The following is a 23,752-nucleotide window of genomic DNA, read 5'->3' on the forward strand; positions in this document are numbered from 1 at the left end:
TTATGTTCCTAAAGCATTATTATTTATTGACTAAGAATATGATAAAAGATAAAAGTAGGCCACAATCAGATAGTTGGCAAAAATTAGCATTTACAAAAAAATGGGATAAAGAACAATAAAGACTTATTTTTTATGCTTTCGATCTTTTCTGTTTTTGGTTGTCATAGAGTTAATTTTTAGTGTAAATGTGAAAATGGCTGACATATGTATGTATCTTTTGTTTTTTTTTCATTGTATTGTTTACTGTATTACCTTTGTCGACTTGTCTTTTTTCTGTTGTATATTGTTTTTTTGTCTAATAAAAAAAAAAAAATATATATATATATATATATATCAAATAAAAAAAGGCATTTGACTAAAATCTTCCATATCACAAATGTGAAAGCAAAATGGCCAGGATCTGTGCATGACTTAAGAATTTTCAGAGATTCACATTTATGCACATTATTTGAAAGTGGTAAGAAAAGTTCCACAATTAAATATCAAGCTCACTGTATTACATACACTTATGCTGATCCTAACAGAACTGCATTTCTTCATAGGTGATTATGACATGTTCCTGCAGACAGGTGTTTTATGACCCCATTCCCTGACCCAAACCAGTTACAGCGCAGCTCTAGCCAGGACAAGGGCACACAATGAAATGAACTTTGGCTAACTAAAGGGAAGATTTCAGTGTCTGAAAAGTCTGAGGGTTGCACACCTGACAGGGCCTGTGACATTGTTGCATGTGCCATATTACACAACAAAAAAAAAAAAACACTTTTCATTTCATTTCACTCTTCTGTAGGCCTTTCTGTAGATGTGGAATCCTGACACTTATATTGCAGCCATAAAGCATACAAGTATAAATGAAGTAAAGTTATTTATGCATTTGCAGGTAGGCTAGTTCCTCCATATGACAGTTATCTGAGAGGGTTTATTCACTGTCCAGTGCAATGGAAACAAATGGACATTACAAAGTCTTATACTTTATTTCCTTTGGAAAGTTAGAAAATGTCCACTTACTGCACATAATATGTGTAGTAAGTGGACATTTTCTAACTTTCCATTATAGAAAATACTTTCCAACTGAATATTATTTCAGCTCCACTTTCTTGGGAACAGATACAAGTGTTGGTGTATTGTGTAAAAGTGCACAAAAGAGGAAAACACAATGTCATTACAATGAACTACACTCGGGAAAAATGTGATCAATAACTCATGGCAAAATATGTTTTACATTAACATAAGTTTATCAGTTTTCACTTTCACAAGTCAAAGCAATTCATCATTACTCAAGATTTAACAGTTGAAATGACTATACAGCCTTAATTTAATGCAGCAAAAATGATTTACAGTGTAGGAGAGTAAGATCTTTTTCTTGGTTGCTTTTATAAACAGACAACCATTTATTTAACAGTGCCTTTTATAAAAGAGACTATAATATAACTAAAAATTACCATTATGTAGAATATTTTTGTACTTCACTTTTATTTGTTCCCATGTTCTAGTGTGGTGACTCTGACATTACAATGAACAAAGTAATTATGCAATTATTAAAATACAAAAATATAGGCTAATAAGTGATAAAAACATCTAACATGGCCACTTCTAACGGATTTAAATTGTCTGCTACTTTTTGCCAGCCCTCTCTCCTGGCTTTTGCAGACTTTGAGGTGTTCCCTGGCGTTTTGATTAAACATTAAAATTCCGAATAAACTTCGACTATTAGTTCTTGCTCTGCTGAGGAGAAAAACTGAGCGCGCTCTTTGGCCACGCTGAGCAGCCAATAGCAGCGTTGCTGATCAATGTTTCTACTATCCATACATATCCCCTTTTAACCAGCGCATGAACGCGCAATTATCTCAGATAACTCAATCCAGCGATACTAATCATATCCGGCAAGTGTGTTCGAAGAACCGAGTTAGCCAGATCATGAGTAGCACGATGATATCATCTTGGATGTCTCATTTGATCTCGGATGTTTTAAGCAACGTACGAAGAACGGGCCCCTGGACAGTTGTTCGGCTACCGGACAATGTGGTTAGTAAGTACTTCTGCAGAAGTTGCGCGTTAAACGTGATGACATATGCGGCTGCTGCAAGAACTCAACCCACCAGGGACAGAACAAGGACATGTCGTAGATTCGTTAGGCGTACCTATCACTCCATGGGACCGAACTATCTTTGGCACGTTGATGGGTACGATTTGTTTTCTACCGGTACGTACTTCCAGTATCACTTGATTCCGGTTCTGGCTTGATTGACAGGTGTCTCGTCCATTCAGCGATAAGTACGTCATTCTCAAAATATACCTACCTTTTCCGTTTTTTCTGAATTGTCGTTTTGTTTTTTCTGAATTGTCGTTTTGTTTTTTCTGAATGGTTATTTTGTTTTCTGAATTGTCGTTGTGTTTTCTAAATTGTTATTTTGATTTTAGACTTGCCATTGTGTTTATAATTTGTTGTTTTGTTGTTGGATTTGTTATTTTGTTTTTGTAATTGTGATTTGTTTTGCACCTCTCGCCCACCGTACCCAATAGATAAAATACACTTAAAAAAGATCAGAGGGACTCATATCATACCGGTTTGTGGAATGACTCCTATATATACAGCTCTGGAACAAATTAAGAGACCACTGTAAAATTAGCAGTTTCTTTGGATTTATTATTCATATGCATTTCATTGAGTAAAATTTTTTTTTTTTTTTCTTTTCTACAAACTACTGACAACATTTCTTCCAAATATCAAATAAAAATATATTGTCATTTAAAGCATTTATTTGCAGAAAATGACAACTGGTCAAAATAATGAACAAAGATGCCATGTTTTCAGACCTCGAATAACGCAAAGGAAACAAGTTTATGTTCATTTTTAAACAACACAATGCTAATGTTTTAACTCAGGAATAGTTCAGAAAGCAATATTTGGTGGAATAATGGCCCGTTCACACTAAGGACGATAACTATAATGACAACTATATAAGCGGACACACCAACGAACGATAACGGTCTCTTTATTCTAAGTTCAAAGACCTGCTGCAGCTTTACTCAAAAAAACATTAAGAGTTTCTTAAAAGAAGAGAGGAGTTGGGAGAATCCGACGCTCTGCTTAGAGAGTTCATCTTTTAAAGACAAATTTTATCCATACTTCCGTTTGAATCAATATCAGTTTCAAGACATCCTGGACATCATGAAAGAGGATATTAGCAAGAGCCAAACTAATCTCAGAAATCCCATCAGTGCCAGAGACCGTTTGACAGTATGTCTTCGGTATATAGCTACTGAATCATCAAGAAATGCTATCTAACAAACGTTTCCTAAATTTCATGGTCAAAAAAAGAAAGTCAAGTCAAGTCAAATTTATTTATATAGCACTTTTTACAATACAGATTGCATCAAAGCAGCTGCAGCAACAACGTTTATTTCCAGAAGAAAATTGCGTCATCAATAATATTGTTGAATATTAAATGAGCCAAAAGCCAAAAGCCAAGGCAACAGTGGCAAGGAATCAAAACTCCATCAAGGTGACAGAATGAAAAAAAAAAAAAGATAAGATATTAAAGGGGCAACATGCTATTTGCACATATTTTAAAGGATGATATAATAATAATAATAATAATAATAATAATAGCCTCAAAAGCACAAGTATGACGCGTGTATGACGTCCATATAGGCTACAGTTTACATTCACCTTGCAGAATTTTCTAAATGTTAGTAGTTTTATCAAAATAAGGGCAAATATTAAAATGTCATGTTTTATTATAGCACTGTTTTTGTTTTATACACCTATTTATATATATAAAAAAAACAATAAAAACAAAGAAAGTGAGAAATTTTATAATCTTTTTTTTTTTTTTTTTTTATGCCATTCTGTATTTGTTCCCATACAGTAATAGCTTCAATAACCCGGCCGGGCTCTGGTTATGAGCGACTGATGCTCAGCACTGGCACAGGCATACTTTTAAAGCTCTGCTTGGGGAACAAATAAAAATAATGATGAGAATAAACTATGATTTTTTTTTTTTTTTTTTTTTCAGAAAACAATCTACAACAGAATGTTGACATATTAAAATATTAAAGGATTCATGACATTACTAAACACACGCCCATGCAGAGTCAGCTGGCATTGGTGTTGACATCGCCGACGAGCACGCACTTTTAGCCAATCAGCGATCAGCAGGCAGACGCGATTTAGCGCGCTAATGCCAAAGGGACATAAATACACAGTAAGTTGTATTCATGCACTTTCATTCATGGGGATAACATGGATAATTTGACATGGTTTAGTGTAAGATTTTGCCCATATTTTGGAAAATGCAGTTTTAAAAGTAGAAAAAAATCACTTTAGCCAATAGATGGCTGCAGAGCTCCACTATTACCTATTTGCTGTTTGACTAACTGAAAGACATCTTTTCAAAAGTTTTTTTTCAGTTGGATTCATATCTAAATATTATGAAATCACAATTATAATAATAAAAATATTACAATCTCTTTGATTTCGTTATTTGAAATGTGTGTCTGTGTGTCTGTGCTAAATTGTTTTGTCTCATCTTTTCATCTCTCTCTCTCTCTCTCTCTCTCTCTCTCTCTCTCTCTCTCTGTGTGTGTACATTGTCGATGTGTCATTGTCACCAATTTATTTAAGTGGTGGTTCTGCATTTTGGATTATTTTATTTGACAAATTATAAGAGAGCAGTTTTTATAGTCTCACAAATGTATTTCCCTGTGTGTGTGTGTGTGTGTGTGTGTGTGTGTGTGAGAGAGAGAGAGCATGATCATTTTGCATTGTGGATGTTTTTTGCATTGTTGGAAGTGTGCCACTTCATTTCCATCTATGTGTGTCCTGCGTTGTTTCTGATTTTGAGGATGAATCTTGTCCATTTTCTAAGCGGAGTCTCGGACCTGAGTGTGAATTTTTTACACACTAACATAAAAACAGATCTAAAAAGTGTTGACAACTGTACAAAGTCTCATGCCATTTGGACAAAGATAATAATTTTTTATATTTTAGAAAATGTCATTTGGGGTCAAAAAGACCCAGAAGACCACCTAAGGGTTTTAAAGAAACAGAATGGCAATGAAAACACCCAGACTTTAAAAGCTTTTTTTCAGCTTTATTAAAAGCAAAATCTAAATGGTATATGCCATCAAGTAAAACATGTGGAAAATATGTAAAAAAATAAAAAAAAATAATGCTTTTAATTAGCCTACATGTATACGCCAAATGCATGAGTACAGAATGCAGCGCTTTTTATACTTGTGAATCAAACACATTAGTAGACATCGATTACACTATGACAACATCTATGACTACATCTACAGTAATATAGACTAAGCATGCATTTTTTTCTAGCCTAACTTTCCCAAAGCCTGATTTAGCCACAATATTGAAAGATCTTCAGTTGGGTTGCATGTGTGAGATTTTAAGAAGGAATTTCATAAGATTTAAAGTCGGATTCTGTCTGTTTCTTTTAATCATAAAGACAAAGTTTCAATAATACCTTAATGAATAGTGTTGTAATTTGTAGTTACATTGACTGTAACTGAAAAATCTCTTTGCTATATTAAACAATTCAAGCCTCATTTTAAGCAATGCATGCAGATCTTTAAATAATTGCTTGAGAAGTTATAAGGTATTTAACTGAAGCACTTGATTATTCTTGGAGTTAAATCATCCTGATATGTTGATATTCATGATTGAGCGGGTGGCAGCGGGACTTCAGTCGGAGGGTTTGGATCATCTGTAATCTTTAAATCACGGTAGAACACCACTGGTTCTTGACCAAGACCTATTTTTTACTGCCACAGATATAAAGACTTGTTTGGCTTCAGCTCAAATGTGAGTTGTTCTTCCACTTCAATCATTTCCTTACAGCTTTCGTTTTTAGTGTTGGCATGTAAATCTCCAAAAAAGTAGAGGTGCATCTTCAAAATTAACTTTGCATGTTCTCCAGATTCAATCAAGTATGACGTGGCTATTTTCCAGTTGTGTGTGATCTGGGTCATCTTCTCCTTATCGTATCCAGCATTTTTATTGATTTTCTTTTGCCATGTCACTGGTGTATTGCTGTCATTAGTTGTTGTTTTCATATTCTCCCAATTGTCAAAGGATGGGCCAATAGTTACTGTCAGTCCACCAGGAAGGAAGTTAACAACATCAGGATGAACAGAATAGACACCAACGCACTCATCATTGCTGAGGTCGGTACCTTTGTAGTACTCGACTCCCCAATCTGAGACTGGCTTTAGGAAGAAGCAGTCGTTTGACAGGCCCCAGTAATAGAGGCCGTTTCTGCAGGTGGGATGGAGCTTGTATTCTTCAGCATCTGAGTCTTCATTCATGTTTGTTGTTTCTCGGTAAGTGCCCTTTTTTTGGAAGATGATGAAAAACTTGCCAGAAGTTGAGAAGTAGTGGTCTCCTCCCTGGCAGTTGGGATGAAGGCTGTGAACTTCAGCACCGCTGTCTGTCGTCAGGTTCTTGACTTTGCGGTAGGAATTGCCCTTGATGATGTAAAAGGAGCCATCTTCATCTCCAAAGTAATGGTCTCCATTTTTGCAGGCAAGGTACAGACTGAAAATAGAGATGTCTGAACCTCTATTGATACTACCTATCTTCATATAGCAGCCTAGATCAGAACGGATTATATAATAGTATTTGCCCGCTCCACAGATGTCAATGCCTTTTGTTTTGCTCTTGGGAATAATGCCGTTCATCGTGCCTGAACCTGCAACACAGAAAGAAAAAAACATTCAATCTCCTAACCAAATGAAAGCTGTTACTTTAGTCCTTCTATAGATTGAGCTCATCAAAACGTATATCCCTTACAAAAAATAAGTTTATTCAAGTGTGCTTTAAGTATACTTCTTTTAAACTAAAAATAAAAATTTATATTTCCTGGAATGTCCAAGGCCATGATCTTTTCATGTTGCTCTGACTTATGCCACTGGCTAGTGCGGTGGACGTAGGCCTGAAGAGCACGGACTGGGCACAGTCTGTAAGATCTCTCCTGTTCCGGCGTTGTGAACGGCAGATGGCAGAAGGTCTCAAGAGTGACAGGATGTACAGTCGAAAAAGGAACCTTAGGCAGGTAGTCAGGATGAGGATGCAAAATCACTTTCACCATTCCTGGGGCACAGTCTAAGCAGGATGGCGAGATCGACAGAGCATGCATGTCGCCAATCCTTTATAAAGAAGTTATTGCCATAGGAAAAAACATCTTTAGAGTCAGAAGTTTGTCAGACGCTGATTCTAGAGGTTCAAAAGGAGTCTCAACCAGACCCTCTAGGACTATTGCTAAGTCCCATGAAGGGATCATGGTTCTTACGGGAGGCCTCAGTCGTCTGGCCCCACGAATGAAACGAGCGAGCAGAGGATGTCTCCCAAGTGGCACCCCGTCAACCAAGGGTAGCAAGCCGAAAGAGCAGCCACATAAACCCTGAGAGTGACGTGGCATGCATGCCTGTTGATAATTTGTCCTGCAGGAAATCCAGTACTGAAGTAATCTGGCAGTTGACCCGATTTACATTATGTACAACAAACCACCTTTTAACGGCACCCAATTTGTTGGCATAACTCTTTCTAGTAGAGGAAGCCCTAGCACTTAGAATGGTCTCAACAACGTTAGGCGAAAGCCCAGTGTCCCTTAGTTGGTACGTATCAGGGGCCAAACATGAAGGTTCCACAGGTTGGGCCTGGGATGGACAGAAGTCCCTCCTCTCCGGAATCGCCCATGGCGAGCCGTTGAGGAGAGATATTATCTCAGAGAACCAAACTCTGTTCGGCCAACGCGGCACTATCAGTAAGAGGCAAGACCCTTGTTGGCGAACTCTGGCTAGAACTTCCGGGAGTAGAGCGACTAGAGGAAATGCATCCAGGCGCTTTTTGGGCCATGTGTGCGCCATCGCATCCAGACCCAGGGGGGCTGGGTGACTCAGAGAGAAGTAGAGGGGACATTGTTCTGTCTGATAAGAGGCGAAGAGGTCCACCTCCGCTTCGTAAAATCTGGTCCAAATCTGTTTCACTACTTCTGGGTGGAGTTTCCATTTCCCCATCGATAGTTTCTGTCTGGACAGCCCTGGAATGTATATTGTTCTGAGTGACAGGAATTTGTCCTGGGCCCATAGAATGATTTGTCTCAGTTGTGCCCGCATCGTGATCGAATCCAAAATGATCCCGAGATAAGTCGTTCTCTGGGCAGGAGAAAGAACGGTGTTAAACCGTTGTTTTCTTGGTGTTAAACCCCCCATCCTTCTTGGGAATCAGGCAGTATCTGCTGTAATAGCCTGACTCTCTCTGGAAGAGGAACATGTTCTATGGCACCTAAGTGGAGACAAATATATTGGATTCTGTATCCTATTTGCACTGTGCTTAACCCTCTGAGGTCGGCAAACGCGCCGGTGCGTTTTTCTGGATTTTCTTCACATAGTAGCACAATAAACTTAAATTACTCTGTCATTTATGGTCATACAGAAAAAAGAAATATGGAAAAAAAAGTATATGTGATATTTCTACTTTTGTATGTGTCCACTTACAATCAAATCAAAACATTGTGCTTTTGTAAAATACAGAAAATAAACAGGGTGTGCGTTCTGCCTCTCCGTCTCTGTGAACTTTTTTTTGTTGAGCACGTTTATAAACTGAAACAAAACTCAGCGAATACTTGTCACACATTTATGAGCCATATACCTTTATAAACATTTAAGTGTGTACTTTTAAATGATCGGATTCAAACTGAAACCAAATATTCTCTGTTTAAGTAATTTGTATAAAACCAACAAGATTAATTTGACCACGCCCACGCGCGCAAGAGATTGACATGCAAATCGTCCACATGGAACGCGCTCGCTACCTCAAAAACAAAGCACCAAACTTCACAAGTCTCTGCTTTTCGTCGAGTTTGGAAGACACGCCGTGAGCTTACATTGGATTTACCTCAGAAGAAGAAGAACGCGATTGAAGACAAGAAAGATGTAAGGTAAGAAATTCTTAATTATATTAGTTAATGTTATTGTTGCATAAACTTCACATTGCAGTTGAACTGTTGCCAGATAGCCTATATGGTGAATATTATAATGTTTAGACCCGTGTTTACTGTTAAACTGTGTTTGTTCTGCTCAAAACGTAGATATGTATAATATGGCAACCATAATGTTTCATATTTTGGAGCGCGCTCTGCGTTTGAATGTTTCATATTTTGGAGCGCGCTCTGCGTTTGAATGTATCATATTTTGGAGTGCGCTCTGCGTTTGAATGTTTCATATTTTGGAGCGCGCTGTGCATTTGAAAAGCAAAACGCACCAAACAATATTTCATGTTTTTATATTGTAATCAATATATTTTTCTCTATCGTAGTTGTTACTGAAATCTTTTGGAAGATTTATAGGCTGCTATAGGTTATTGTTATTATTATTTTATGCAGCACTGCGCGTAGCCTATGCCTACAAGGCACAACAAACCTGGTGTTCATTATATATTGTTGGAAACATTTGTGTGTGTGTGTGTGTGTGTGTGTGTGTGTATTCTGTGGTGAATTTTAAAAAGCAATTTTAACCAGAAAAATCTCAAATCTATTCCCAAAATCGTGCAGCCCTATAGTGTCTCTTGATATCAGCATGTTCACAGGTTGTTGTTTTTTTATACAGGGACCAGATGCCACTGAGTCCTGCTGACTTCAACATTCAGTCTCTGTACATGAACATGGTAAAGTGAAAATCAAACACCTTGGAAATGAAAGGTATGTACAATGTTTTTAGGAATGGCACAAAGGTCTCAGTCTTTGGATCATTGTTTTCAATAATGTGCTTTTTTGTCATTTGTTGTGTATCTTTGGATTATGTTGTGTTGTAAATAAATTCAAACAATCAAAAAGCCATTATTTTTTAAATCTCCTCATTCTTTGTGCAAGGTTGCTCAGAATGACAGGGCCTGATAAGCTCCTAATAGGGCCATTAGGGGAGGGTCTTTGTCTTTCTCAGGTGTGAAAACCATACATATTAATGATGTGTTTACGTCTACTCGCATAAAGCTTTCTTACACAAAACACGTCTTACAAATTTTAAATCAATATATTGTCTTATTAAAATGAGCAGTCAGGGTGATTTTCACATAGTTTTGGAGCAAATATTCTAGGCGACGTGATATAATTTTCAAAAGTCTCGTGAAGAAATAATCAGTATGGGTTTCATGACCTTATTTCAGTGACAATTTTTTTTTGTATTTTCACAAACCACGCATAAACGTCATTATCTCAAAACTACAAACTTTTACATACCTGCTGCTGATATATTATTGTAGCAGAGTTTGTATTAAATACAGTGTAATCAGACTTTAGCCATGAAAATGTCACAAGTAACAGAAAAAAGCACAAATGTCAGAGCATGTCAGAACACCTCCAGGGCCAGAAAACACCTCAGACCCCAGAGGTTAAAGGGACACTTCACCCATTTGCATTAAGCTTTGTATCGTTAGAAACTCAGTCATATTTTTTGAATGGTCTTGCATTATTCCCTCATTTTCCCCTGAGACGGGAGAAATAAGGATTTCAGTGTTGCAGTTCCTGCTTATAATGATGTAAAAATCGTCATTTTGCATCATTCTAAGCAGGAATCCCATATCTTTGTAGTGGGGTTGAGACTACAAACACTCGTTCCTCATTTTTCCAGGGGGTGGGACTCACTCACGCTACAGACCTATGACAGATCAGTGGGTGGGACTTCACTTTCTGAAACTAAAAGCAATATCATCCATCTTGTTTGAAAGCTAAGCTAACAGGCACTGTGGAGCCAGATGTGAAGTTACGACGATAGCGGAAGGCAGAGTCCTGCACGGGTCCATTTTTGGAGACTCGCCCCCGCCCGTACCCACAAAGTTCAGCACCAGATCCGACCCGTCACCCGTGATAATATCAAAATTAAATCCGCACCCGCCCAGACCCGTTAATATTTGGCCTGTTACCCGACCCGTGCCCGCGATAAATCACACACAAGCTAAAATCTATTGAGCGGTGGGGACGCGTTCATAGGGTGCGCTGCCAATAACGCACCTAAAAGCTGTCACAAAGAACTGGGAAAAGTAATGATTATTAATATGTCAAATATATCAAGGAGACATTTCAATTGTTTATTAATAAACAAGTGTTTTCTGTGTCAAAGTTGAAGTTGACGATGCTGACTCGTGATCTTCGCAGTAGTGAACGCGCCAGAGAGAAATTCACATTTCATACGGATTGCATAAGCAGAGAGCAGTCTGTTTTCTTTTCTTTTGAATTGTTTTGTTTAAAAGTACACATTTCATGCTTTCTATTTCTCAGGTCTGTGAGGCAAGTAGCTTATACGCTGAGTTTCGGTTCATTTAAGAGACAAGACTCAAGTTCACGCGCCCGCGCCTCCGTGTCGTGATTATTGCCTGCTATATTTACCTCTTATTTATTAAATCCAGGAAATTGGTTGATGAAACATTGATTAAAATTAAGATACAATTAATACGAAACGAAATTCACTTTAAAGAAAGGCCTTCTACAAAAACAAACTTAATAAAATGGTCAAAATCATGTCTGCCCACTGCATTTGTCTCCCTATATTCGGGATCATCTTATCTTATTCATGCTTTTCACTTTTCATATAATCAACATGAAATGTAAAAAATATCTATAATTTTATTTAAACATGAATATGAAACTAAATCGTTTTTAATGACAGAGAAATTTAATGTCGGAGCATTGCCGGTGAGCATGTGGAAGGCCGGGGCTACGATTTCCGATCATTTATCGAATATTATTTTGCTTGATATGCCAATTCTTAATATTTGGTGTTTTTAATGCCTGTTTGAGATCTCTGTGAAAGTTTTAATTGTAGGTTCGTGGCCCTGAGTGTCGCGATTTCAGTTTCATTTCGCATATAGCCTACAGCCCTTATAATCATAGATGACGCCACCGGTTTTTATTTAAAAAAGAAAAACCGTAGGCCTATATGTTTGTATGTAGGCCTATATATGGGCAATTTATATACACAAGACTTACTAAAATATAATTAATATCATTTTATTGCATTTGTATTAATTGTTTGAAGAGTAAAAAAAAATATCGGTCGGACTAAAAAGGGGAAAAAAATTAATTGGGTCGGTCCTAAATTGACAGAGTCGGTCGGGTTACGGCAAACAAGAATATTTTTAAGGACGGCCTGACTAAAACACATATTTGCGTATGAGTAATGGTAATTTAGACATACAAATATTGCACATATTTTTCATCCGCTACCCGCCCGCAAGGAGTTCATTATCCGTCCGCGTCCCCGCCCGTGAATTTTAGGAATGTCACAATCCACCATTTTAGCCGCTTTTATGTGGGTACCCGACCCGTTGCAGGACTCTGGCGGAAGGTACTCAATATGATATGGAAGAAGAGGATTTCGAAAGTCTGATGCTCGAATCAGGTGTTTGAGGCTACTTTTACGAGCCGCAATATAGCTAAGAGCAGCTGAGGCTGAAGGAGGAACAGGAGGCAGCTACTGCGGCTTCCGCAGTCGAGGCAGAAGACCTGCCTGTCGCGGACGAGGAGCCCGGGCTGGCTCGAGCTGGGGCGGACTGGTGGTGCCCGTGCTCTCACTGTGTGCCTACGGACACAGAGATTGAGTCTGTCTGCTGCAAAGAATTTCAACGATGCCAATTTCTCCTGGACGAAATCTCTGAATCAGACGAGGACACGGACACTTGTGTTGTGAACCATCCTAGTTTCGCACTGCATATGTTCTGACTGAACATCCCGGTACCATGCAATAATTCACCATTTCGAAAGAAATACAAACGAGGAGTAATTCACTAATGAGTTCGCCAACTAACTAGAAATTTTGTGTGTAATGAATTTCAAGCTCTGGGTGTAGCTAGCCTTGTAGACGGAAGAGTGATTTCTCTTATAGGTGGATACCTCATATGCGCTGTTCTGGATTAGTGGGAGTGGCTTGCGGAGCTGTACAATGTGGTGCATTGTGGGAGTTGTTGTCTTTCATACAAATGCGCCCTGAAGTTACTTTCTGTCTTTCCTCTGTCAAAAAGGCACCAAATTTGAAATTTATTTTACATTTCGACTACATATATGACCCACTTTCAATAAAGATTAATGTTCCCATGGGTGAAATGCAGGTGAGAAGTTCCCACGCTGCCAGACTCTCTGATAGTGGTACTAGTTTAAACACTTCCTGTTGAGGGGATGTTAGATGTCCCGTGTCCTGTTTGACGACAGCAGGAAGCAACCCAATATATATTTGGACTATACATGCACTCAATCTTTTGATCGAGATATACAGTGCTTGGTTAAAGTATTCAAACCCCTTCATTTTTGTGTGACAATTTAGCAAATTTGTTAAAAAGGAAAAACTTAAATAAGTACATTGCACAAGTATCCAAACCCTTAACTAAGTACTTAGTTAAAGCACCTTTACAGCTTCAAGTCTTTTTGAGTATGATGTGACAAGCTTTGCACATCTGCATTTGGCGATTTTCTGCAGTTCTTCTCCTCAGATCCTCTCAAGCTCTGTCAGGTTAGATGGAGACAGTTGGTGGACAGACTTTTTCAGGTTTCTCCAGAGATGTTCGTTTGGGTTCAAGCCGTGTCTCTGGACGGGCCACTCACTCGGGACATTCACACAGTTGTCCATAAGCCATTCTTGCATTGTCTTCCTGATGGAAGGTGAACCTTCTTCCCAGTCCAAGGTTCTGAATGCTCTGGACTAGGTTTTCCATTGAGGCTAACTCTATATTTTGCTGTGTTGAGCATTCCTTTTACTCTGACGAGTCCCCCAGTCCCTGCTACTGAAAAACAGTGTTTACTCTTGGGATGTCATTTTTTCAGGTGACACGCAGTGCCTAGTTTCCTCCAGACATGATACTTGTAACTGAAGTTCATCAGACCACAGAATAATGTTTCTCACATTCTAAGAGAGTCCTTTAGGTGCTTTTATGCCAATTCCAAGTGGGTTTTCAAGTGTCCTCACCAAGGAGAGGCTTGAGTCTGGTCACTCTGGCCATAAAGCGCAGATCGGTAGAGTGTTGCAGTGATGTTTGTCCTTCTGTAAGTTTCTCCCATCTCCATATATGATCATGGAGCTAAACTAAAGTGGCAATCAGCTTCTTAGTCACCACTCTAATCAAGGCCCTTCTCCATCGATTGCTCAGTTTGGCCAGGAGGCCAGCTCTAGGAAGAGTTCTGGTTCTTCCAAAATTCTTCCATTAAGGATTATGGAGGCTACATGCTTCTGTGAACCTTTAATATAGCAGATTTGTTTTATAGTATTTCCCAGATCTCTGTCTTGATACAGTCCTGTCTCTGAGCCATACAGGCAGTTCCTTTGACCTCATGGCTTTGTTTTGCTCTGATATGCATATTCAGCTTTACAACCTTTTATTGAGAAGTGTGTGCCTTTCCAAATCATACCCATTCAATTGAATTTGCCACAGGTTAACTCGACTTGAAGTTTAGTAACATATACAAGTGAAATTGGAATGCTCCAGAGCTAAATTGCAAGTGTCCCAGAAAAGGGTTTGAATAGGTGTGCAATGTACTTATTTCAGTTTTTTGTCATTGTGGTATATGGGGTGTAGATTGATGTGAAAAAATAAAGTAGTGTAAAGTATTAACATTTTAAGTAGTTTAACATGAGGCAGCAACATAACAAAATGTGAAAAAATGAAGGGCTTTCACAATCCAATGTACTTAAAAGTATAATTAAGTATTCTAAGTATACTTTGCTTGTAGTTGTGTTTACTTTTTTATACTGTTTTCCACATAGTTTTACATACTGTAATAATTACATTGTTTTAAAATATTGATTTATAAATAAAACAGATATGTCCCTACTTCTGAGTATATGAATTTTTGCGTAGGCTAGTCCACTGGTAGTGTACATAGGAATTTACTTCAAATCTACTTTACTTTTTCCCTGCCACTGACTGAATTTTCCGGCTATCCAGTTTTCACTGTTATACAGTGGGGGGTGCTATTACGAATCTTTTGAAAGAGTACAGAATCTCCGGATATAAATCAAAACTGCCTAAAATTACTGAATGAGATGTCGACCCAGGACGAGCAATAGGACTGTGAAGCTTTGGGGGTGTTGATGGACTCGATCTACTCCAACTGTGTGTTGATCATTCTGAATCCCATCCGGACATATTCTTTGACAAAAATGCGATTTTCTCTGATTGTTGTTAAAAATATTGCTATTTTTAAAGAAACTTAACCACATTGTGTTGATAAAAAATGTTTTTTAAAAAATGGAAAGAGTTGAAGTGCAGTTAAAGGTATTTTTCAAGTATAAAATAATTAATACCTAAATAGGAACATGTAAGTATGATGTTAAGTTCACTTGAAGAAAACTAAATAAATAAAACCAGGCCGTATCCAGATCTGATGAAGGACCTGCGCCTGGACACACACACACACACACACACTCACACACACACACACGCACACACACACACACACACACACACACACACACACACACACACACACACACTCCAGATCTGATGAAAGACCTGCGCCTGGACATGACGACAACGCAGTCCTGAAGTGTCAACTAGTCTCTCCCCTGTGAAGGCCTCCCTCCCCTCCCTTTACCTCTCTACAGATGAAACATTATGAACATAATTCTGGTTCGCGTGGCTACACGGACGCGATAAATAATTCTGTATCATCAATTTTTATGGACTGACAAGTAGTTTGTTGAGGGTTGATTTGTAAAGAAGGACTACACGCCTGCGCACATTTAAATTAAAACGCGCATACCTATGGACTGAACATGTGATGCGCATGTGCATGACGTCTGCATTTTCACGGGTTTGTGTTTTTGAGGTTTGCGCAGAGATAACTGATAATCGTTTGCACCTTCGAACCTATTTCAGGGAGTGCGTTCTCGAGACACCAGGCACTGTTCTGTGCGGATGGGTGGCCAGAGCGTGTTAAGGGTTTTCTGTTAGAACGGTGAACGGTGTTAGCAGCCCCTAAATTAATAACTAATGATCTTCGCAACGGAAGTGAATCAATCAATCAAAACTAACTTTAGCTGGACTATAACTTTATTCTAGAGCTGCTATAAAGCCAAAACAATCTCTGTTACTGTAATTTCCTATTATTATTATTCCTATTAAAGCTGCTTTGAAACAATCCATATTGTTAAAAGCGTCATATAAATGAAGGTGACTTGACTTGATTTAAACCTGCCAAGGATTTACGATCACCAGTGAGAGTGCCCGGGGTTACCATCAGAGGGCACTCCAACCCGGACAATCACCACACATCCACAGACTCCATTCCCCATAATCCTTTACCCAGACTAATCAGCCATGATCACATTCACCTGTGTCTCATCATCTTGTTTACACACCCTATATAAGCCTGGCTCTTTCTGTCATTTCCTGCAAAGTCTTGTTTAGTGTTTCTACTACCATTCCGAGCATTCTCTCTGTTGTTCCCGCATTCTTGGTTTTTGATATTTGGCTGTTCCTTGGATTCCCCTTTTTCCCTGTGTCCCCTGCCTTTTTGTTAGTTTGTTTGCTTGGACTATTTACTTTGTGTTTATGACCTCTTGCCTGTTATCTGGATTACGTCTGTGGATTACCCTTTCAAATTAAACTGCATTTGGATCCTCAACCTTCATGTCTCAGAGCAGTACATGACAGCACCAGCACAATAACACAGTCAGCAAAATGCAAAATATCATCTAATTATTGTTATCGATAAAATATTGAGATATATCGCTGTGACAGAGGGCTCTGTCACGATCGCGACAGCACTGTATTCACACATGCATATGATTCACTGCCGTTTGCATGTTTATCCTACCCTTGGGTGCACACTAGGGTCAGGTTAACGTTCCAGTTTCATACATAACGCACTCATGACCACTCCATTACTACATCCTATCCTATATCCCTTAATAAACACACACAAACACCAGATAAGTTCAGCAATACATATTTATTGTAATTATCTGCACGTTATCTCGTCATTAGTTGTTTGTTTGTGTTGCGTCTTTGTCCATGTTACCGGAAGCAAATGGCAAACCCCGGTGACGATCCAGAAGGGTGGATATCAGTAAATTCCCGCGTTGTGCATGCGCGATCGCTCTGGTAACTGGACTGTCGTAACTGTTTTTTGTTTAGGGTTGAGTTAATACATGTATGATAAGGAATGATGTTTATGTGCATATATATAGTATTATATATACAATGGGTATGGAAAGTATTCAGACCCCCTTAAATTTTTCACTCTTTGTTATATTGCAGCCATTTGCTAAAATCATTTAAGTTCATTTTTTTTCCTCATTATTGTACACACAGCACCCCATATTGACAGAAAAACACAGAACTGTTGACATTTTTGCACATTTATTAAAAAAGAAAAACTGAAATATCACATGGTCCTAAGTATTCAGACCCTTTGCTGTGACACTCATATACTTAACTCAGGTGCTGTCCATTTCTTCTGATCATCCTTGAGATGGTTCTACACCTTCATTTGAGTCCAGCTGTGTTTGATTATACTGATTGGACTTGATTAGGAAAGCCACACACCTGTCTATATAAGACCTTACAGCTCACAGTGCATGTCAGAGCAAATGAGAATCATGAGGTCAAAGGAACTGCCTGAAGAGCTCAGAGACAGAATTGTGGCAAGGCACAGATGGCACAGATCTGGCCAAGGTTACAAAAAAATTTCTGCTGCACTTAAGGTTCCTAAGAGCACAGTGGCCTCCATAATCCTTAAATGGAAGACGTTTGGGACGACCAGAACCCTTCCTAGAGCTGGCCGTCCGGCCAAACTGAGCTATCGGGAGAAGAGCCTTGGTGAGAGAGGTAAAGAAGAACCCAAAGATCACTGTGGCTGAGCTCCAGAGATGCAGTCGGGAGATGGGAGAAAGTTGTAGTAAGTCAACCATCACTGCAGCCATCCACCAGTCGGGGCTTTATGGCAGAGTGGCCCGACGGAAGCCTCTCCGCAGTGCAAGACACATGAAAGCACACCTGAAGGACTCCAAGATGGTGATAAATAAGATTCTCTGGTCTGATGAGACCAAGATAGAACTTTTTGGCCTTAATTCTAAGCGGTATGTGTGGAGAAAACCAGGCACTGCTCATCACCTGTCCAATACAGTCTCAACAGTGAAGCATGGTGGTGGCAGCATCATGATGTGGGGGTGTTTTTCAGCTGCAGGGACAGGACGACTGGTTGCAATCGAGGGAAAGATGAATGCGGCCAAGTACAGGGATATCCTGGACGAAAACCTTCTCCAGAGTGCTCTGGACCTCAGACTGGGCCGAAGATTCACCTTCCTACAAGACAATGACCCTAAGCACACAGCTAAAATAACGAAGGAGTGGCTTCACAACAACTCCGTGACTGTTCTTGAATGGCCCAGCCAGAGCCCTGACTTAAACCCAATTGAGCATCTCTGGAGAGACCTGAAAATGGGTGTCCACCAACGTTTACCATCCAACCTGACAGAACTGGAGAGGATCTGCAAGGAGGAATGGCAGAGGATACCCAAATCCAGGTGTGAAAAACTTGTTGCATCTTTCCCAAAAAGACTCATGGCTGTATTAGATCACAACTTGCACATGAAGTGCTATTGTGGCCTTGCCATTATTTTCTTGTGGGGGACCATTTTTCTATCACGCCTCATCACAATCGCACTGCTACTTTACACACACTCTTTTAGCGGTAAAACTAACGCGGTGCGCTGGAATTCACACTCGTCTTCTGGGAACAGTAAGACACCCTTTCTTTGATCTGATAGGCCATCTCACTCATTTTGACATTGACGTTAGACTGTTGAGGCCGAGCAATCTAGAAACGTTTAAATCTTTTTGTCATCCAACTAACGAACAGAGCTACGTGTAAGAATATCAAATAGTGAGGGACCATTTGGTCACTTATAATTTTTGGAGAGACTTCTAAATGTGGTGGTTATAGCATATACTCTACATTTTATACATTTATATGTATCATATCTAATACATTTAAAATGTATAATAAACGACTGCTATACAAAGAGTAAAAAACATCTTAGACCTACCTGATTCAGAGGAAGTTGCCTCTTTTCTGAGTTGCGTAGATGTTGATAGTGGAAGCGTCAGAGTTAGAGCCGCCTCTCCTTTAGCTGGGGGTTAAAAAAAAAAAAAAAACAATAGCTAAATATCTGCTCTTTAGCATAAGCCTAAATTACATTTAGCGTTAGCCTTAATTTACTCATTCAACTCATTAAAAGGATAAGATAAGACAAATAAAATGAGAATTCTGTTTTTTTATTTATTAATGCATAGCTTCCACAAAATCATTAAAGGCTCTTGTCTGGGGCAGGTCTACAGCATTTATTAATCTTAGTTCATATTAATTTCAACATTTACTAAAACATTATTAAAATCAAAGGTTGTATTTGTTAACATTAGTTAATACACTGTTAACTAACATGAACAAACAATGAACAGCTGTATATTTATTAACTAACATTAACAAATAACAAATGTAACAAATGCATTGCTCATTGTTAGTTCATGTTAGTAATACATTACATTAAGATTCATTAATAAACATTAGTGTTACCAAGGAAATAATCTAGTTGTGGCTGCAGTTAAATTAATACCAATCAAATGGAAATCACAAAAAAATAAACTAGAAAATATGAGAAAAAAAAGATAAAAGTAAGATGTATCCAAAATGCAAAGAATAAAACCACAAATAAACCTAAAACACAATATAATATCCAGACAATACATGCTCTGCCACATGGAATTTACAAAACACTAAATAATATTACAAATACAATCCATCAAAAATAATTACAGATAAATAAACAATATATTTCTTTAACCAGCATGGATGGCCAATATAGTTAAAGAAATGACAGCGATATCACAGAGAACAGCGATAACCCTTCTTACCTTGGCACAGGCCAACAGAACTGTGACTAAACAAAAGCTCCAACCGCAGTCTCTTTTAGATCTGCGAAGCGGACGTGATATCACTATTGGCAAGTATCCACTGCCATGTCCCAAATGACACAGCACTTTTTCTTTCTTTTTTCCCCCAAGGTTATACTTGTAACAGATACAAATGTTTCACATATACTGCCTAAATAATTCCATAGCATAATAAGACATTAATAACTTTTTATAGACCTATATGATAAATGTTGAAGACAACATTCATCTCAAAGATATTGAAGAAAAGTATATTCACATATTAAAGAGGAAAAAGAAAGAAAAAAAGAACACAAAAGGGTATACGTGTATAATCAAAATAAAGAGGAGGAATTTAATTCTTTGTAAATGTCCATAGTTCTGGTAAAAGTCCTAAAAGTCCTTGTAAGGTTTTAAAATAAATCTTCATATCAGCCTTGAACCTGGAGATGTTGGGTTTCCTCTCAGATCATTTACATTTGTGTATGTAGAACTTTCAACCAACCAAGTTTTTTAACCAAGTTAAATGATAAGATTTAACATAAAAACACGACTCTTGTCAAAAAAAAAAAAAAAAAAAAAAAATATATATATATATATATATTGTCATAATAAAAAATAACATCTCTTTTCTCTATGTGAATTTTAATTCCACATAACATATTCAATAAATATTCCACATCAATCCAAAAGCATTAGCCTTAATTTACTCATTCTACTCATTGATAGGATAAGACAAATAAAATGAGAAAATGTGAATTCTATTTTATTTTATTTTATTCATGGCTCCCAACAAAATCATTACAGGCTCTGATCTGGGATAGTATTAAAAAAAATAATAATAATTGTATTGTAATATTGCCCACCCCTACCCCACCACCACTACACTACACCAGTGCAGCATACAGCATCTCATCAGCAGCATGACACAGCTTTCCACAGCTTAAGTTACCAATCAAAATCACAATGCACTGCAAATTATAAAAGTTAATAAGTAGTTGTGGCTGCAGTTAAATTAATACTAATTACATGAATATATGACAAATAACGATAAATGTAAGATACATCCAAAATGCAAAAAATAAACCCCCAAAATACCCAAATAAGTGCCTTAAGTGCCCCTCTTTCTTCAGGTTCTACCTCTGAATCAGCTAGTTGTCCCAGAAGTGGTAGTTGCCTGCACAAAGCTGCATAATATCTGCCTTGGAGTTGGAGATGTTGTGAATGAGCTGATGCAGCATGATGCAGCAGAAAGCAGAGGATCATCTAAAATAGATAAACAAATAGAAATTGTATATACAATTTGAAAAAACAAAAAAAATTATTTACATAATATTTAATTTTGTTTTATTTTAATATATATTGGACGAATTAATCTGTGAAACCTTTTTTTTTTATTAAATGTTAATTATTGTACATACTGTGATGGATTTGATCATTTCAACATTTACTTTTCTTGCAGGAACAACAATCATATGTTTCTCAATGTTGTATGTCTCCAAACTCTTTGGCGGAAACTTGTGACTTTGGTTGTGTGAGTGTAAAAATAACAAATATGGGAAATAATATTATAAACTTCAAAACTTGTGATTATGAAGTAATCATTAAAACAGAGTTTTCTTTTACCTAGTAACAGAAGGGTCTATGAAGAACCAATCAAATTGTAGGGAAATTCTGTAATGTATCATGTCATTTTCGCCCATTCTCCTTTTCTATAAAAACTGTTGTATTCATGTTTGCTGTTGGGATTCTCTCTGAGAAATTTGTCTGAGAAATTTGTCTGAGATCCTCTGGCCGTGATTCTCTGAGACCTGCTCGGGAAACTCTCCCGGCCGTGATTAAAGCATTTAAAGGACATTTGCTGAAGTCTGTCTTGTTATTATTGTTAGGCAAACAAGTTAGGGTAAGGAACTTGAAGCCAGTTGTCGACTGTAGACGCAAGAGCTAGAGTATAAAGATTATTGGGGGTCGGTTGTAGACGACCCATAAATATTTATTAAGTTTCGACTGTAGATGCTTGGGTGTCGACTGGAGACACCCCAGGTAAATTTATTTATTAAGTGTCAACTGTAGATGGGCTGGAGACTGAGGTCATACGAGGTGAGCTGGAGATTGAGGCCATAGGAGGTGAGCTGGAGACTGAGGCCATACGAGGTGGGCTGGAGACTGAGGCCATGAGGTGGGCTGGAGAATGAGGTCATAAGAGGTGGGCTGGAGACTGAGGTCATACGAGGTGGGCTGGAGACTGAGGTCATACGAGGTGAGCTGGAGACTGAGGCCATACGAGGTGGGCTGGAGACTGAGGCCATACGAGGTGGGCTGGAGACTGAGGCCATGAGGTGGGCTGGAGACTGAGGCCATACGAGGTGGGCTGGAGACTGAGGCCATACGAGGTGGGCTGGAGACTGAGGCCATACGGGGTGGGCTGGAGACTGAGGTCATACGAGGTGAGCTGGAGACTGAGGCCATACGAGGTGGGCTGGAGACTGAGGCCATACGAGGTGGGCTGGAGACTGAGGCCATACGTGGTGGGCTGGAGACTGAGGTCATACGAGGTAGGCTGGAGACTGAGGCCATAGGAGGTGGGCTGGAGACTGAGGTCATACGAGGTGGGCTGGAGACTGAGGCCATACGAGGTGGGCTGGAGACTGAGGTCATACGAGGTGAGCTGGAGATTGATGCCATAGGAGGTGAGCTGGAGACTGAGGCCATACGAGGTGGGCTGGAGACTGAGGTCATACGAGGTGGGCTGGAGACTGAGGCCATTCGAGGTGGGCTGGAGACTGAGGCCATAGGAGGTGGGCTGGAGACTGAGGCCATAGGAGGTGGGCTGGAGACTGAGGCCATACGAGGTGGGCTGGAGACTGAGGCTATACGAGGTGGGCTGGAGACTGAGGCCATACGAGGTGGGCTGGAGACTGAGGCCATACGAGGTGGGCTGGAGACTGAGGTCATACGAGGTGGGCTGGAGACTGAGGTCATACGAGGTGAGCTGGAGACTGAGGCCATAGGAGGTGGGCTGGAGACTGAGGCCATACGAGGTGGGCTGGAGACTGAGGCCATACGAGGTGGGCTGGAGACTGAGGCCATACGAGGTGGGCTGGAGACTGAGGCCATACGAGGTGGGCTGGAGACTGAGGTCATACGAGGTGGGCTGGAGACTGAGGTCATACGAGGTGAGCTGGAGATTGAGGCCATAGGAGGTGAGCTGGAGACTGAGGCCATACGAGGTGGGCTGGAGACTGAGGCCATACGAGGTGGGCTGGAGACTGAGGCCATACGAGGTGGGCTGGAGACTGAGGTCATACGAGGTGGGCTGGAGACTGAGGCCATAGGAGGTGGGCTGGAGACTGAGGTCATACGAGGTGGGCTGGAGACTGAGGCCATACGAGGTGGGCTGGAGACTGAGGTCATACGAGGTGAGCTGGAGATTGAGGCCATAGGAGGTGGGCTGGAGACTGAGGCCATACGAGGTGGGCTGGAGACTGAGGCCATACGAGGTGGGCTGGAGACTGAGGCCATACGAGGTGGGCTGGAGACTGAGGCCATGAGGTGGGCTGGAGACTGAGGCCATACGAGGTGGGCTGGAGACTGAGGCCATAGGAGGTGGGCTGGAGACTGAGGCCATACGAGGTGAGCTGGAGACTGAGGCCATAAGAGGTGAGCTGAAGACTGAGGCCATAGGAGGTGGGCTGGAGACTGAGGCCATACGAGGTGAGCTGGAGACTGATGTCATACGAGGTGAGCTGGAGACTGAGGCCATAAGAGGTGAGCTGAAGACTGAGGCCATAGGAGGTGGGCTGGAGACTGAGGCCATAC

General features: G+C 39.6%; 1 protein-coding gene across 1 annotated transcript; it reads right to left on the reverse strand.

Moving 5' to 3' along the window:
• Positions 1-4,836: 4,836 nt before the first annotated feature.
• On the reverse strand, positions 4,837-19,946 carry LOC311298400 (uncharacterized protein). The gene is made up of 3 exons (XM_084421264.1): positions 19,916-19,946; positions 19,051-19,134; positions 4,837-6,707 (listed from the first exon to the last, which is right to left on the reverse strand). Exon 3 carries the CDS (start codon positions 6,694-6,696, stop codon positions 5,779-5,781), a length of 918 nt encoding a protein of 305 aa, XP_084277390.1. The 5' UTR covers positions 6,697-6,707; positions 19,051-19,134; positions 19,916-19,946; the 3' UTR covers positions 4,837-5,778.
• Positions 19,947-23,752: the final 3,806 nt, after the last annotated feature.

Source organism: Rutilus rutilus, assembly GCF_951802725.1.
Source record: "Rutilus rutilus genome assembly, chromosome: 10".
NCBI lineage: Eukaryota > Metazoa > Chordata > Actinopteri > Cypriniformes > Leuciscidae > Rutilus > Rutilus rutilus.

What these genes read in the sequence shown, in the direction of transcription:
- LOC311298400 (XM_084421264.1), bottom strand. Translation starts at nt 6,696, where the DNA reads ATGAACGGCATTATTCCCAAGAGCAAAACAAAAGGCATTGACATCTGT.